The sequence below is a fragment of the Oryza sativa genome, chromosome 6, assembly GCF_034140825.1.
Source record: "Oryza sativa Japonica Group chromosome 6, ASM3414082v1".
Lineage (NCBI taxonomy): Eukaryota > Viridiplantae > Streptophyta > Magnoliopsida > Poales > Poaceae > Oryza > Oryza sativa.
In genome coordinates this window covers 17,978,746-17,993,626 of record NC_089040.1, presented here as the reverse complement: position 1 = coordinate 17,993,626, position 14,881 = coordinate 17,978,746, and the positions used below count along the sequence as shown (strand labels likewise).

The window sequence follows — 14,881 nt, the reverse complement described above, 5'->3', positions numbered from 1 at the left end:
AACCTAAATGGCCGAGACGCCGCCGAGGCGCCCAGCCATGCCTCTTCTTCCCAACCTCCGGTGGTGGCTGGGCGGCGCACCGGCGGCGGCCGCCTGAGCCCGCCGCATTGCCTGGGGGGAGTCGTGCTAGGAATCCTACCGAACACGGGGCCTCGACGGGCTTGAGCCGAGGGCGCGCGCGGAGTACGTGCCGCCGATGCCAGGCACCCACGATGCACGACCACCTCGCCGCCCTCCTCCTCCGCGGCAGCGGCGGGCACCACCACTCGCACCCGCGCGCCGTCCACGGCGCCGCAGTCAAGCTCGGCTGCCTCGCCTCCACCTACCTCTGCAACAACCTCCTCCTCTCGTACCAGGCCCGCGGCCACCTCGCGGACGCGCGGGGCGTGTTCGACGAAATGCCCCGCCGCAACGTCGTCTCCTGGTCCGTCCTCATCGCGGCCTCCTCCCGCCTCGGCGTCCTCGGGGATGCGCTCTCGCTGTTCGCCGGCATGCTTCGCGGCGGGGAACGCGACCGACCCAACTCGTTCACGGTCGCCGCGCTGGTGGCCGGGTGTGCCCGTGCCAAGGACGCTGTCGCGGGCGAGCAAGTGCATGCTTCCGCGGTCAAGCTTGGCGTCGACGAGGACGAGAGTGTTGCGGGGACGCTGGTCGACATGTACGCCAAGTGTGGTCGCGTGGGCTCGTCATGGCGGGCGTTTGTGCTCACGCCGCAGAGGAGCGTTCTGAGCTGGACAAGCATGATCGCTTGCCTCGTCAACCATGGGGATTCAGGGTACCGTGACACAGCTATTGTCCTATTCAAGAAGATGCTGGTTTTGAAGGTTTGGCCAACAAATGCTACGTTTTCTTGCATCCTGAAGGTGTTTGATGTGCCTGAGTTGCTCCCCAGCGGAAAGCAGGTTCACGGCTGCTTGGTGAAGATGGGGACTGAGGTAGATCCTGCGTTAGGAACTGCTCTTTTGGCAATGTATGGTAGATGTGGTGGAATGGATGAGATAACTAGGTTGGCTTGCCGGATAAGGCATGATGCGTTCTCCAGGACTTCGCTGCTTACAGCCTATGCACGTAATGGCTGCAATATGGAGGCGGTTCGAGTTTTCCGGGACATGTTGATGGGTCATATGCCTATTGACCAGTCAGCTATAACTAGCCTGCTGCAGGTTTGTTCATCACTAGGACAACTTAGAGTGGTCAAGGAGATTCATTGCTATGCTCTAAAGAATTTTTTTAGGTTGGATACATTACTTCTGAATGCTATTGTCACTGTTTATGGCAAATGTGGTGATATAGCAAGTTCAGAGATTGTATTTAATACATTGGAAAACAAGGACACAATATCCTGGACAGCTTTATTAACTTGCTATGTGCAGAATGATCTTTCTCAGGAGGCACTATTCTTCTTTAGGGAAATGGTTCGAAAGGGGCTAGAATCATCAATATTTTGCATCACAAGTGTGTTACGGGCCTGCTCTGCCACTTCTAGTCTTTCTTGTGGATGGCAAATTCACTCCAGGGTGGTTAAGTTAGGGGTTGATGATGACACCTCTGTGGAGAATGCCCTTGTAACAATGTATGCAAAGTGTGGAGTTGTTCAGGTCGCATTGAAGATTTTTAATTCAATGAGGAATAGGGGTATTATCTCTTGGAATGCGTTAATCACAAGTTTTTCTCAGCATGGCAATGAGGTGGCAGCCATTCAGCTATTTGATATGATGCAAGAAGAAATGGTGTGTCCTGATGATTATACTTTTGTCGGACTATTGTCGTCTTGTAGCCGAATGGGCCTAGTTGCAGAGGGTTGTGAATACTTCAAACAGATGAAGACCAAGTACAATCTGGAGCCCAAGATGGAACATTACACATGCATGGTTGATCTATTTGCCCGTGCTGGAAGATTTTCTGATGCGATGAAATTCATTGATGCCATGCCTTGTCAACCAGACCAACTGGTGTGGGAAGCTTTGCTAGCTTCATGTAGGGTTCACGGTAATTTGGATTTAGGAAGAATGGCAGCAAAGAAGATTCTGGAAATTAAACCAGAGGATCCTTCACCATATATTATATTATCCAGCATTCATGCTTCAATTGATATGTGGGATGAAAAAGCCCGGAATCGAACTTTATTAGACTTCCAGCAATTGAGGAAGGACGTGGGAAGTAGTCAGCTTGATTCACAAGGATTTTCAGATGATATATTTAACGCATTACAAGTTGGAGTAACATAAGACTGATGATGTGCTGATGCTTCCTTTTCTGTGGAGAGGGAACTAAGATGCATCGCCAAACTTTATGGGTAATATTGATCTCCAAGACAGAATCATTAACTCTACACAATCTGAAAGTGACCATAGAGTTGAGGTTGGTATTTAGGCTTTACCGTCTATCTGGCAATAGTTCCTTACACAACATGTGATGTATTTTTACTTCATTTTTTCATGCGAAAATAAACTGTTTGCACCTAGTTTACATGCCTTTGCTCTTTTGCCATCGAGTAGATAGTCATTATAATGCCACCGAGTTTAGTTGTCAATTCACAAGTTCTTCACCCCATCTTCCTATTCATCTTCTCTTTGTTTTCTCTGGCAGCCATTTTACCCCACATTGGGACAGGGCAGACGAGGAGTCTCAATTGAGCTTGCATGCTCGTGGGCAAACTCATGGCAGCAGCAGAACATGACTGAAGAGGTTGCGCTGGAATGAGCTCCAAGCCCTTGTCCAATCTGCCACCACCACGAGATCTGTTGGCCTGCTTGCTGCTGAGGTAATAAGGAAGAAAACCAATGAGGGAGAAGACAATAGAAAAGTTGGCCGTGGTGACATTATGCCAATGAAGGACTAAACTTGGTGACATTTTACTCTATAGAAAAAGAGCAAAGGCATATACATTGGGTGGTAAATAGTCAATTTTCCCTTATTTCTCAGGACTTGGATTCCATCTGCTATTTTTTTTTATTGTGAAATTCTTTCTTAGAGCAAGTTTAACAGTAGAGTTGATGGTTACCTCCAATTTTGTCTACATCATGTACTCACCAATTTAAAGTTAACATACACAATACACTAGCTCTAGTACACTAGCCCCAATACACTTACTCCCAATCATCTACTCTCTTTCTCTCCCTTTCCTTAAAGTTTTTGTAGAGGTTGCATCTTGCATGAGGGGTGGCTCCTCTCCTCCCTTCTCTTCTCCACATCATTATCTAAGCCTACATTCCTTGGGGCTAGTGTTTAGAGGTTTATTGTACTTGCTCTTATAGTTACTTCCATTTGGCATTTCTTATATTGTGATGATCTTTGTTGATTCATAATTATACGTTGATGCGGATCGTCAGCTTGACTACCTTTTTTTCTCTGAAAGCAGGACAGATAGAGATAATTCTTGCTGTTGACTGTGCTCTGTACATTCATGCACTGAAGGAATGCCTGAAGCCTTGTGACTATGTTTGCAATTTGCAAATGCAGCAAGTTACACTACCAGAAAATGCCAGTGAAATTTCATGATCTGAACATAGACTAGAGAATGGTTGGGGATTGGGTAATCAATAATTTCTTCTTTCCAGTTAAAGCTTGAACTATCTTGGTTTCCAATGGTCTTCTAATTTGTTTACGTTACATGTTTACCAACATAAATCTGTCTTCAAAATGAAGTGTGTGTGAATTGAAAGGCCTACCCTTTTGGGTCCTTTTGGGTTTGGACTAATTAGTTACTAGTATTTAGTTGAGTAAATTCTGCAAAACCTCAGGTTTTGTCCATGGGTATCACAAAACCACAGATCTTGAAGTTTGTTTCACAAAACACCATGTTTTGGGGTAATGTGAAAGCTTGCATGCACGAACGGAAAATCATTTGTTTATTTATTGAAGAGCAACATGTATCAATCCTTGGGTCTTATTATGATGGAGAAGCAACTGAAAATCGTTTGTTTATTTATTGAAGAGCAACTGGTAAAGGATGGAGAAGCAACTAGCCCTAGGCTGTGAATATTGACCAACTGATGAGGTGATGATGGACCTCTCAAGCAGGTAGTACTCAAGCAAGTTTAACACGAGCTCATTGTGTCATTCTAGAGACAGGCATGGTAGATGGTATGAACTACTTCCGCTGGAGGTGAATAAAACATATCACTGATTTATTACTATATAAATCAATTGCTGAAGAATCTGATATCTGCCAACTTGGAGTTGACATAACCATCGCTTTGCAGGTTTTTTTTTTTTTTTGATGGGAATCGCTTTGCAGCTTCAGATGATTATAAATCTCTTTTGCTTCCTTGGTGTTGTATAACTTCCTACTGGAGATACTGTAGAGTGCAAATCTTTTCACTTTTATATGAGTCGTAGAATGCATATCATGGAACTTTTTCTACAAGGGAAAGAAGATTTATTAGTTCATTTGTGCATACCTACAAATATGAAATTATTATTTGAAAGAACTACAAGAGTAAGATTATACCTCAATTATGCAAGTTTGTGTTATATTTGATACATAGCATGTTAGAATTTCAATGGTTACTCTCATTGAGAAGAGGATGGCACTCGAGATGGGGCAATTTTCTGGTTTTCTTCATTCACAAAACACAAAGCCATATCCTCCCAAAGAGGATTGGATACACATTTATAGCTGCTTGTAGCAGCCATGCTAGGGCAAGAGGGTGCTGTTCTAGAGCATCCCAACAAACTGTCCTAGAGCATCTCAACAAACTGCTGTCCTAGCTGTCCTAGAGCATCCAAACTGAAAGTAGAGATGCTGTCCTAGAAAGCTAAAAAGCAAGAAAAAGCACCACAAGACCAAGACCAACCAGCCAAGACTTATTCCTACATTCTCCCCCTAAGTCTTGTGCGCCGTCTTGTGGGAAAGTTGAGCCATCCCGATCCGGGAGCAGAGCTCAAGGAACTTGATCCTCCCAAGGGGCTTGGTGAGCAAATCCGCAAGCTGGTCCTTGGTGTTGATGTAGCTCGCCTTGATGCTCCCTTCCTCCAAGTAGCTTCGGATGAAGTGGTACCTCACCCGGATGTGCTTGCTCCGTTCGTGAAAAACGGGGTTCTTTGCCAGGGCCAGAGTGGACTTGCTATCCACCCTGAGCTTCACCGCTCCAGTATCTCTGCCGAGGAGATCACTAAGCAGTCGAGCAAGCCAGTGCGCCTGGGTCGAAGCGGCGGAGGCCGCCATGTACTCGGCCTCGCAGCTGGACAGGGCCACCACCTGCTGCTTGACTGACTGCCAGCTAACAAGGCACTCGCCAAGGAAGAAGAGAATCCCGCTCGTGCTCTTGCTGGTGTCGATGTCGCCGGCGTGGTCGCTGTCGCTGTACCCGATGAAGTGTGCCTTGCCAGGACACCTCGGGTAGTAGAGACCGTGGTTGAGAGTCCCCGCAACGTAGCGGATGATCCTCTTCACAGCCTGCTGGTGCTCCGTTGTCGGTCGCTGCATGAACCGACTGACGTAGCCGACGGAGAAGGCCAAGTCCGGCCGTGTGTGGGTGAGGTAGCGAAGGCTCCCCACAAGACGCCGGTACTGTGTAGCATCCACTTCCTCCGTCGTGCTATCGCGGCTCAGCTTCAGTCTCTCCATCGGAGTGAGAGTTGGGTTGCAATCGGTGAGCCCAGCCAGCTCAACGACGCGCTTGGCGTAGGCGGTCTGTCGAAGCGTGATCCCGGAGTCGTCCTGGTGCACCTCAATCCCCAAGTAGAAAGAGAGAGGCCCCAGATCACTCATCTGGAAGGTGGCCTTCATCTCCTCCTTGAACGCCGCGACCTCCGCATCCTTGGTGCCGGTGATCACCAAGTCGTCGACGTAGACACCCACCAGCAAGGCATTTCCTCCATTGCCCCGCCGGTAGATGGCCACCTCGTGCGGGCTTTGCTCGAAGCCCATCCCCTTGAGCGTGGAATCCAACTTGGCATTCCACGCCCTCGGTGCCTGCCGCAAGCCGTAAAGGGCCTTGTGCAGGCGTAGCACCTTGCCCTCCTTGCCGGGGATCACAAATCCCGGCGGCTGGTGCACGTAGACCTCCTTCTTCAAGTCGCCGTTCAGAAACGCCAACTTGACGTCCATGTGATGGACGCCCCAGCCTTCCTGAGCAGCCAGCGCAAGAAGGAGTCGCACGGACTCCATCCGTGCCACGGGAGCGAAGGCATCGTCGTAGTCGATCCCCTCCTGCTGCACGAAACCGCGTGCCACCAAGCGAGCCTTGTGCTTGACGATGGCTCCGGCTTCATCCCTCTTCAGCTTGAACACCCACTTAAAGGGTGATCGCACGGTGACCACGAGGGAGGTCAGCAAGCTCCCAGGTGTGGTTCTCCTGAATCGCGTCCATCTCCGACTGCATCGCGGCACACCATGCCACGTGTTTCTCGGCCTCTGTGAAAGACCGAGGCTCACTGTCGTCGCACGCAAGGTGCAACTGCGCCTCCAGGTCGCAAGGCACCAGTCCCGGCACCGGCTGGTCGCCGAGAAGATCCTCCATCGTACTGTACCGTAGCTGCTCGCCGTTGTGGTACGCGTCGATGCGCTCCCTGTCGTGGGAGAGCGGAGTAGCGAACTCCACCAGGCTGCGCTCAACACGAGCTGGCGTCGGAGTAGACGTGCTCGGAGGAGTGGCTGTTGGTGCTGGAGGGCGTGGGGTCGCCGGCTGTGGTGGTGTCGGTGAAGAGCTCGTCGTAGTCGAAGTCGTGGCCCAAGAGTGTGTTGGTGTCGGAGTCGGTGGAGGCTCGGGGACTGGGGTAGACACGCTAGGTGAAGAAGAGCTGCCTACTCCCCCAGCTCCCTCGAAGTGGACGTACTCGACGGTGAAGTCGTCGTACGTCGGAGTCGAACCATCGTCCACCGCCTTGTCCCATACCCACCCTCGCCCTTTGTCGAACACTACGTCGTGCGCTGTGCGCACACGCTGTGTCTCCGGGTCGAGGATGCGGTAGGCCTTCGAGCCCTCCGCGTAGCCGATGAACACCCCTGGGGTGCTCCTGTCGTCAAGCTTGTCGATGTGGCCAAGCTCCTTGACGAACGCGAGGCAGCCGAAGACCCGCAGGTGGGAGGCCCCCGGCTTGCGCCCATGCCAAGCCTCATACGGTGTCCTGCCATCGAGGGCCTTGGTAGGCGAGCGGTTGAGGACGTAGACGGCCGTCACCACCGCCTCTCCCCAGAAGATGGCCGGCATCCCCCTCTGCTTGAGGAGAGCCCGAGCCATCCCCACAACCGTCTGGTTGCGCCGCTCGACGACGCCGTTCTGCTGCGGGCTATACGGCGCGGTGTAGTGGCGCTGAATGCCCTCATCAGCGCAGTACGACGCGAATTCAGCCGCCGTGAATTCGCCGCCGTTGTCGGTGCGCAGCACGCACAGCTTGCGGCCGCACTCCGCCTCTGCAGCAGCCTGCGCGTGCCGGATGGCGTCCGCAGCCTCTCCCTTGCTGCCGAGGACCATCACCCACATGTAGCGGGAGAGGTCGTCGACGAGCAGCAGGAAGTAACGTCGTCCTCCTGGTGTGGCTGGTGTCACTGGGCCACACAAGTCCCCGTGCACGAGCTCGAGCCGCTCCTTGGCTCGGAAACTCGTCTGCTGGGAAAGGGGAGCCGCCTTTGCTTCGTTAGGACGCAGACGTCGCAGAGCTGCTCCACGTGGTCAAGGCACGGCAGGCCTCGCACCATCTCCTTGGCACTGAGCCGCTTCAGGGCCTCAAAGTGGAGGTGCCCGAAACGCTCGTGCCACTGCCACGCCTCATCGTCCCGACGAGTGGCGAGGCATACTGGTTGTGCGACCTACGCGCTGAGGATGTATAGTCGATTAGTGCCTCTGGTTACCTTGGCAAGAAGGCGACGGCGGCGATCCCAAATCCTCATGACTCCGTGCTCGACCAACACGCGTGAGCCGTTCTCATCAAGCTGTCCCACGCTGATGATAGAGTTTCTCAACGCGGGGATGTAGTAGACTCCGGTGAGCAGCCTGTGCTCACCGGACTTGGCGGTGAAGGTGACGGAGCCGACGCCCTTGATCTCCACGCCGGAGGCATCCCCAAACTTGACGGAGCCTCGGACGCTGGAGTCAAGCTCGGTGAAGACCTCCCGCTGGCCAGTCATGTGATGGGTGGCGCCGGTGTCGAGGTACCACCCATCAGCCTTGTCGTTGCTGGAGCTGTTGCAGAGGGAGACGAGCACCTTCGGCTCATCAAGGTGGAGGAAAGCCGCTGCGGCCGGTGCCACTGGAGGTAGCTCGATGCTTGCGTGTAGCAGCCATGCTAGGGCAAGAGGGTGCTGTCCTAGAGCATCCCAACAAACTGTCCTAGAGCATCTCAACAAACTGCTGTCCTAGCTGTCCTAGAGCATCCAAACTGAAAGTAGAGATGCTGTCCTAGAAAGCTAAAAAGCAAGAAAAAGCACCACAAGACCAAGACCAACCAGCCAAGACTTATTCCTACATAGCAATCGAGCTGGAACAATGTATGACTGATAATTTACTGCCGATTCTTCTTTTCTGCTCACCAGGAAAATCAGCCTTCATAGTTTTAGCTAGACAGTGGAATTAATTGTGTGAACTCTACCTATTACATGGACGAGTTCATGCTGAACATGCTATGTGAGATACTTTGGAAATAATTTGGTGAAAAGAACTGGACTGTAACAATCCGTATGGTGACAGGACATGTTTGCAATGTTTTTCTTGCTTGAAGGCGAGACAATATACTCCTCCGTTTCTAAATATTTGACACCATTGACTTTTTAAACATGTTTGATCATTCGTCTTATTCAAAAAATTAAGTAATTATTAATTTTTTCCTATCATTTGATTTATTGTTAAATATACTTTCATGTATACATATAGTTTTTCATATTTCACAAAAATTTTTGAATAAGACGAACGGTCAAACATGTGCTAAAAAGTCAACGGTGTCAAACATTTAGAAACAGAGGGAGTATATAAATGCTGACATTGTAGTAAACCACATACAGAGTGCTCACTATTGTTTTCAATATAGTCATTCTCCCTTTTGCAGAGTTTGCTGACTTTTTCATGACTTGAAATATACTATAAATTTTTGGTCATTGGTGAAAGCTAATGCAATATCAAGTCTTCCGTACTTTCTGCTTCCACGAACAATGGAGGTCAGTACTAGATTGTCCAGCTTGTCTTGCATATGATTTTTCCTTAAATTAATTTGCAATATTTTCGTCTTTTTTGAATACATAATGGGTAAATGGGTCATAGCACTAAGTGAGGGTTGGTTTTCAACATCAATATGGCTTTCTGACTGGAACACAAAATTTCTGTACCATTGTCAATTCATAGTACCAGGATTTGTTTTCAGAATATGTGATAATACTGGGATGGTGTGTTGCAGTTTTTTCTTGTAAGTAACTGGTAAGTGGTAAATGAACCAACCATTAATCTCTTTTGAGGTAATTTTATGGATGAACAAACATCCAACCATTAACTAGATAAAATTACATTTCCAGCAAGCCAAATTACAAAATGGATGTAGTGGCCAAAAGAACAATTGTGATTGATTGGATTTTTCCACAAGTGAATTCGCTTCAACTCCACGAGATTAGTATTCGATCTTGGTAAACTAATTGGAACCCCTGTATTCTACATCTATATAGTGTTTGCCTTTTGCTTGTATCTTCTCCAAACTGAACATGTTAAATGCCCATTATTCCTCACACCAAAAAATTTAATTGAATCATAATAGGGTAGTGCAGGCTTTCTAACATTAGTTGGTGTTACATCTGAACTGCTTAGAGTTCTGAATCCCTAGAATCTGCTGCAATGATGATGATGATGCCCTATTTTGTTAGTCCTCTTCCACTTCATGAAAAGGAAGTGGAACAACCTTCACAGCTCTGAATTTCCCTGCATTGTTTAGGTGCTCGTTTTCCAACCTGACATGTAAGTTTTCTTAGTATCAATCTAGGTTTAAGTTCACTTTTGTAGCTTAATTAGCTATGGTTTTTTACCTGTAGAAGTTCCAGTGGCCTCGTCGAATCACCTCAAGAGCTGCCAAGATGAACAAAGTTACTCTGGAATCCAGGCTTCCGATGTTAGGGTGGATGACGGTCTGAAGCCATGCCAGCCTCAAGATAAGGTTCAGACCCTGAAAAAAAAAAGGATTCTAATGTAAGTATCCTGAAATCTATCTTTGTTCTAAAAGTACTGATGCAGGACCTTAGTTTTTTAAGAGAACATACCATGGAAAGGAAATAGATGTACTTTTGTTTGAGTATCAGATCATTACGGAGCCAAGGGTTCTTGGAGTTAAACTGCAGAAGACCCCAATCCTTGACAAAGTCCCAGTATAGTTGGTAGATAGTGGCGAGACTCGACACAATGACAACAAGTGACAGCCATCCAGCACTGTTATCATTCTCGTATGCCACTTTTGTTCCAGCAGCAAGCATTGCTGACACATACTTCCCAAGGTTGACAATGTGATTTATGTCCCCCTCGTCAAACCATCTCCTTGCGCACTGCCCAACCATTACAAAACAAAAGATATGAAATCTTCATACTGTCTGAAGAAGGGACGTTGCAGTGTATGATTTGAATTATATACCTGCATGGCCCTCCAGTAGTAAGGTAGGAAGGATACTGCATAAGCCAAATCTCTAAAGTGCTTCACTCTGGTGCAGTAGCCATAGTCTTGTGTCTTGTAGCTGCTGGTTATGTAATAGCACGCCAGATACTCTAGGCTCCTAAGCAGTGGTACCTAGTTTCCAGGAGTCATTGTTTTATTAGTCTTTTTTCTGTACAGAATCATCACTCAAACAGACACTTACGGTGACAAAACCACTTTCGTCATGCTGAAAATGTGCTCTGCTGAGCAAGTAAAGGCCTAGGTGTGGCTTCTGTTAAGTAATTACCTGGCTGCAAAGCTGATCAGCCATGAAGAAATCAACCATGACAACCTACAGACGTACAAATATTTAGCAATTTGTTTTGGATGTGGAATTTGATAGAACATCATCGATAAGCTACTTCTCTTCAACTATAATAAAAATACCTTGTAGAAAGGGGTTAGAATGATGTTTCTGATCACTGTTAGGAAGTGGTAACGACATGATCGGTAGAGTATGTTGAAAGGGCAGACCAATATTAGCAAGAAAACCTGAATAGATGGGCACCAACCTCATAAATGTTTAATATCTTTCAAATGTAAGCATATAATTTTACACTTGGAATGTTCAACACTGCATACCAGAAGTAGAGCTCCTGGTATTGCTTGGACTGCACATGACGAATACCCTTTGACAATGAGTGTCAGGTGTGCAAACATAACACCAATGACAATTGTCATGGAAGTAGTGCAAATCAGGAACACATCACGATACTTCAGCTCTTTGGTAGGCGTGAATTCAAATATGAATGTGTAGTTTATGCGTGTCTTTCTCCACATGAAGATGTTGCATCCGTAGAGGAAGAGATGCAGAAAGAAGAGGCTGAACATGCTGCAGTTTGAGATCATTTAATCAGAATTAGAGCAATTTTTCGTTTTTTTTCAGGTGTGCTGTAGCAGTTGAGTTGCATTTTTTAGCTGACCTCAGGACAGGATATGATGTTGCCATGTAGACCTTGTTTGACTGCTGGGTGTACATCCCAGCAATGTGTGCCATGATACAATAACCAATGAATAATGCTGCAAAGCCACCAGTGAATAGCCCTGGAAATTGACAAGCGTGTGCATAAATAATCTTAAATTTGGGCTGATGAGTTAATGCAAAGATTATTAAGAATTATTACCTATGAAAAATGTTGTGGTGTGTGATTCTTCCCTCTGATTTGGCTTAAGATACTTCATTGCTTTCCGTTTGTCACCTTCTGCAAAATGCCTCACAAACAGCTCATCCACATCGTCCATTAGCCTAATTACCTGTTCAAATAAAGAATTTTAAATCATGATCTTTGCTGTGTTAATAGAATTAACTGATTCAGAGTTTCTTTAGGTTCTGCATGATTGGAAAATACCTTGTCAGAGACATTGAAGTAGGAGCTCTCCACTACTTTAAGGTATATTGACTGAGCTTCCTTTGCTGTAACCTGAAATGAGAAGATATTCATGTTCTTTCAGAAATTCTAATACGTGATAAATTTCAGGTCATGGAATCAGAAGGAAGAGGAATTGGCAGGAACCTTGTCAAATTTCTTCAAAATCTTCACAAACGCCATCATGTTTAAGCTCCTGCAGCAAGATTGTCTTGTCAGTACGCGCATAAAACCAAGCCAAGCATTACATGTCAGTTACACTTACCGGTATGTCTTGAGATACCCCAATCCCTTGTACAGCTCAATCAGGGCACCCCTTATCATCTTCTCTGCCTGATGCACCTTCCTCTTGTTGATGCTCAGCTTGTCGCCGCATTTTGTACCGTTGGCGCTACCGCTCCTCCTCGACTGGCTTAGCATGTCGTCGAACAGAAGCTCACGGATGGCGGTGACGGTCCTCGTCGGCGTGGTCACCGGGATGTTGATCCTGACGCTTCTGCCTTGGCAGGTGACCGCCCTGCCTCCTGGGAGCGTCGTCCTCGGCCTGGTGTTGGCGGCTTCTTCTCTTGGCCTGCCAAGCCTCCCTGAATCGCCCAATTCTTGAGGGATGGTGAGCTGATCATCGTCTCCTTCGTCAGGGCTCCTTGCAATCATGTCTTTGGTGAGCTTTTCCTGGCCTTCCTGTTCTTGCTCAGAAGTGCCTCTGAGGGACTGATCTCCTGTGATTTTTTAGAGGATGTGTCATGAATAATGATAAGTTCAGTCTACTTCAATTTGTATGTTGTTACTAAATTCAGAGGGATGGTTTAGATTAGAGAACACATCCGACCCAAACAATACAAAAGCGTGTTTCTTTAGCAACTGTATGCGCGTTTCAGCACGTCTTTTTTATAGGTTCATTCATGGATTATTTCTGATTGGTGCGTATGCAACTATTTGTATTCAGAGAAAAAGAAGATGGTCACTTGCAGGATTCTTTCTGCTATAGGTGTATATATGTAGGATACATCTATATGAGACTATGGGTGTGTTGGGTATACGTATATGTCAGCCTGCCTAATCAAAATCTATTCTCAGCTGGCATGAATGGCAACAACAATATCAATGTACTAATCGAAATGCTACACCACCAAACTTATATCTTATCTGTCCCAAAAAATTACCATCATTTCAATCATGTTCATTTACACATCAAAAACTAATTAATGTGCACTTTGACTATTCTAATGTGACGTATTTGATGACACAGTACGTGCAGGTGTTAGCAGAAGAGAGATGGAGACTGGAGAGTATGTACGCACGTACCGTGGAGGATGGAGCAGGAGACGGAGGGATCCTCCGTGTCCGGCGGCGAGGAGTCGCCGCCGTTGCCGCATCGGCGGCGGCGCCCGTCGCGCTGCTGCTCGGCGACGACGGCGGCCCGGAGCTCGGCGAGGATCTGCAGCTGGCGGCGGAGCGACTCGCCGCGCTCCACGAACTCGGCCTCCTTCCGCTCGTAGAAGCGGTTCACCTTGTTGAGCTGCTCGTCCAGCCTCGCGAAGAAGGCCCTCGCCGCCTCGCCGTCCGCGAACCCGGCGCCGCCGTCCACGAGCTCCGTTTCGTACACCTCTCCGGCCACCGCGCCGCCGCCGCCGCCTCCGCCGCTGGCCAGCTTCCTATGCACCTGCATTGCATTGCACACGTGCCAACAGCAGAACAGATACAGTTATTACTTTTACGAACACCCGTAACCATGAAAATTGCTGAAAATTTCCCTTGATGTTTAGGATAGGATTAAACTTTCAAAACTTTAATCAACAATAATCTCTCAAATTCTTATGATTAGTTTGAAAATGAAAAAAAAGGGGTATATGTAGATTTGTCTAAAAAGGTGCTATATTAATATCATAGCTTATTAGATTTCATAAACTTATTATAATGTAAAACAAGAGTCAAGTTTCTATAGCAGTTTGATCAAAAATCTTGGACGAAATGTTAAATATTTTTTCACTAGAGGGAGTAATTTGCACAAATTAATATAAAAATGCAGTGGTTGCATGCCTGGATGGCACCATGCTCCTTGTGGTGGTGTCCATGGGGGTGCAAGAACGGCAGCCTCATGACCCAGTGAGCCGCCGCCACCGGCGCCTGGCACTGCGACAGCGGCGTCGTCGCCGCCACCCCGGCCGCCTCCGCCTCCGCAGCCTGCAGCCTCTTGATGTCCTTCTTGAGCTGCCAGTAGTCCACGAAGGCGTCCTTCCATTCGGGCACAAGCTGGCCCTCGAACTGCTTGGAGAACTTCACCATTGGCCTCCTCTCACCTTGCAGGTCTTCTTCCTCCACCTTCCTCTTTGTGGACTGATGGAGAGAGTAGCAGTGGTAGTGTGTCTCAATGGTGGCCATGGGGAGAGGTGTACTTATACGTGGATGCGAGCAGCATATGGCTGTTGCAGTGGTGGTATCCATTGGAGCTCTGGAGATGGATGGAATTTTGGAATAGCTGCTGGGAATAATCTAGCTAGATCAGTGATGAAGCTAGTAGCACATTATATTCTTCAGGTTCTTGTCGACAAGATGGGGGAAGGAATTGAATTGAAGGGATTCTGGGGCTTGTTGGCTAAGCTCTCACCTCCTCCTGTCAACTCTCGTCGATCTGGTCACCAAATTCACCACTTGGAAATGTAAAGTTGGTGCATGGATTCCCCTAGCTAGCCTCTCCCCAGTGGAGATGGGGAAGGGGAGGGCTGTCACTTATAGGATGATGGATGGGTTGTGTACACGTATGGTCGGTGCTGTCAAGAGTTAAGGGATTAACATAAAATTGAATTAATTTTATATGACTTAGTTATACATAATGGGATTAACATAAGCCTCTGTTAGGCTGTGACAATTATGGAAACTAGGAAGGTAGCCCGCGCACATGCGCGGGC

The 14,881-nt window shown here is 47.8% G+C and overlaps 2 protein-coding genes across 4 annotated transcripts; one reads left to right on the top strand and one right to left on the bottom strand.

The window, feature by feature from the left end:
* On the top strand, positions 1-13,721 carry LOC4341090 (pentatricopeptide repeat-containing protein At4g13650). 3 transcript variants are annotated; one of them, XR_010742066.1, is made up of 9 exons: positions 2,754-2,895; positions 3,362-3,535; positions 3,938-4,108; positions 8,989-9,097; positions 9,956-10,109; positions 11,933-11,996; positions 12,084-12,239; positions 12,336-12,633; positions 13,222-13,721. XR_010742066.1 is itself a non-coding variant. In XM_066311684.1 (4 exons), the coding sequence occupies exon 1, from the start codon at positions 213-215 to the stop codon at positions 2,226-2,228; it is 2,016 nt and encodes a 671-aa protein (XP_066167781.1). In that variant the 5' UTR covers positions 1-212; the 3' UTR covers positions 2,229-2,361; positions 2,590-2,895; positions 3,362-3,535; positions 3,938-3,970. The 3 variants fall into 3 exon arrangements, 1 of the variants encoding a protein (XP_066167781.1); XR_010742067.1 differs by lacking the exon at positions 2,754-2,895 and having other exon boundaries at positions 3,391-3,535; positions 3,938-4,023; XM_066311684.1 differs by lacking the exons at positions 8,989-9,097; positions 9,956-10,109; positions 11,933-11,996; ... (1 more) ...; positions 12,336-12,633; positions 13,222-13,721 and adding an exon at positions 1-2,361 and having other exon boundaries at positions 2,590-2,895; positions 3,938-3,970.
* On the bottom strand, positions 9,473-14,393 carry LOC4341088 (phosphate transporter PHO1-3-like). Its single transcript, NM_001423992.1, has 14 exons — positions 14,013-14,393; positions 13,278-13,635; positions 12,238-12,691; positions 12,120-12,168; positions 11,955-12,026; positions 11,730-11,859; positions 11,529-11,649; positions 11,188-11,437; positions 10,993-11,097; positions 10,853-10,897; positions 10,546-10,698; positions 10,181-10,459; positions 9,950-10,086; positions 9,473-9,874 (listed from the first exon to the last, which is right to left on the bottom strand). The coding sequence occupies exons 1-14, from the start codon at positions 14,352-14,354 to the stop codon at positions 9,787-9,789; spliced, it is 2,583 nt and encodes an 860-aa protein (NP_001410921.1). The 5' UTR covers positions 14,355-14,393; the 3' UTR covers positions 9,473-9,786.
* Between the last annotated feature and the right edge of the window lie 488 nt (positions 14,394-14,881).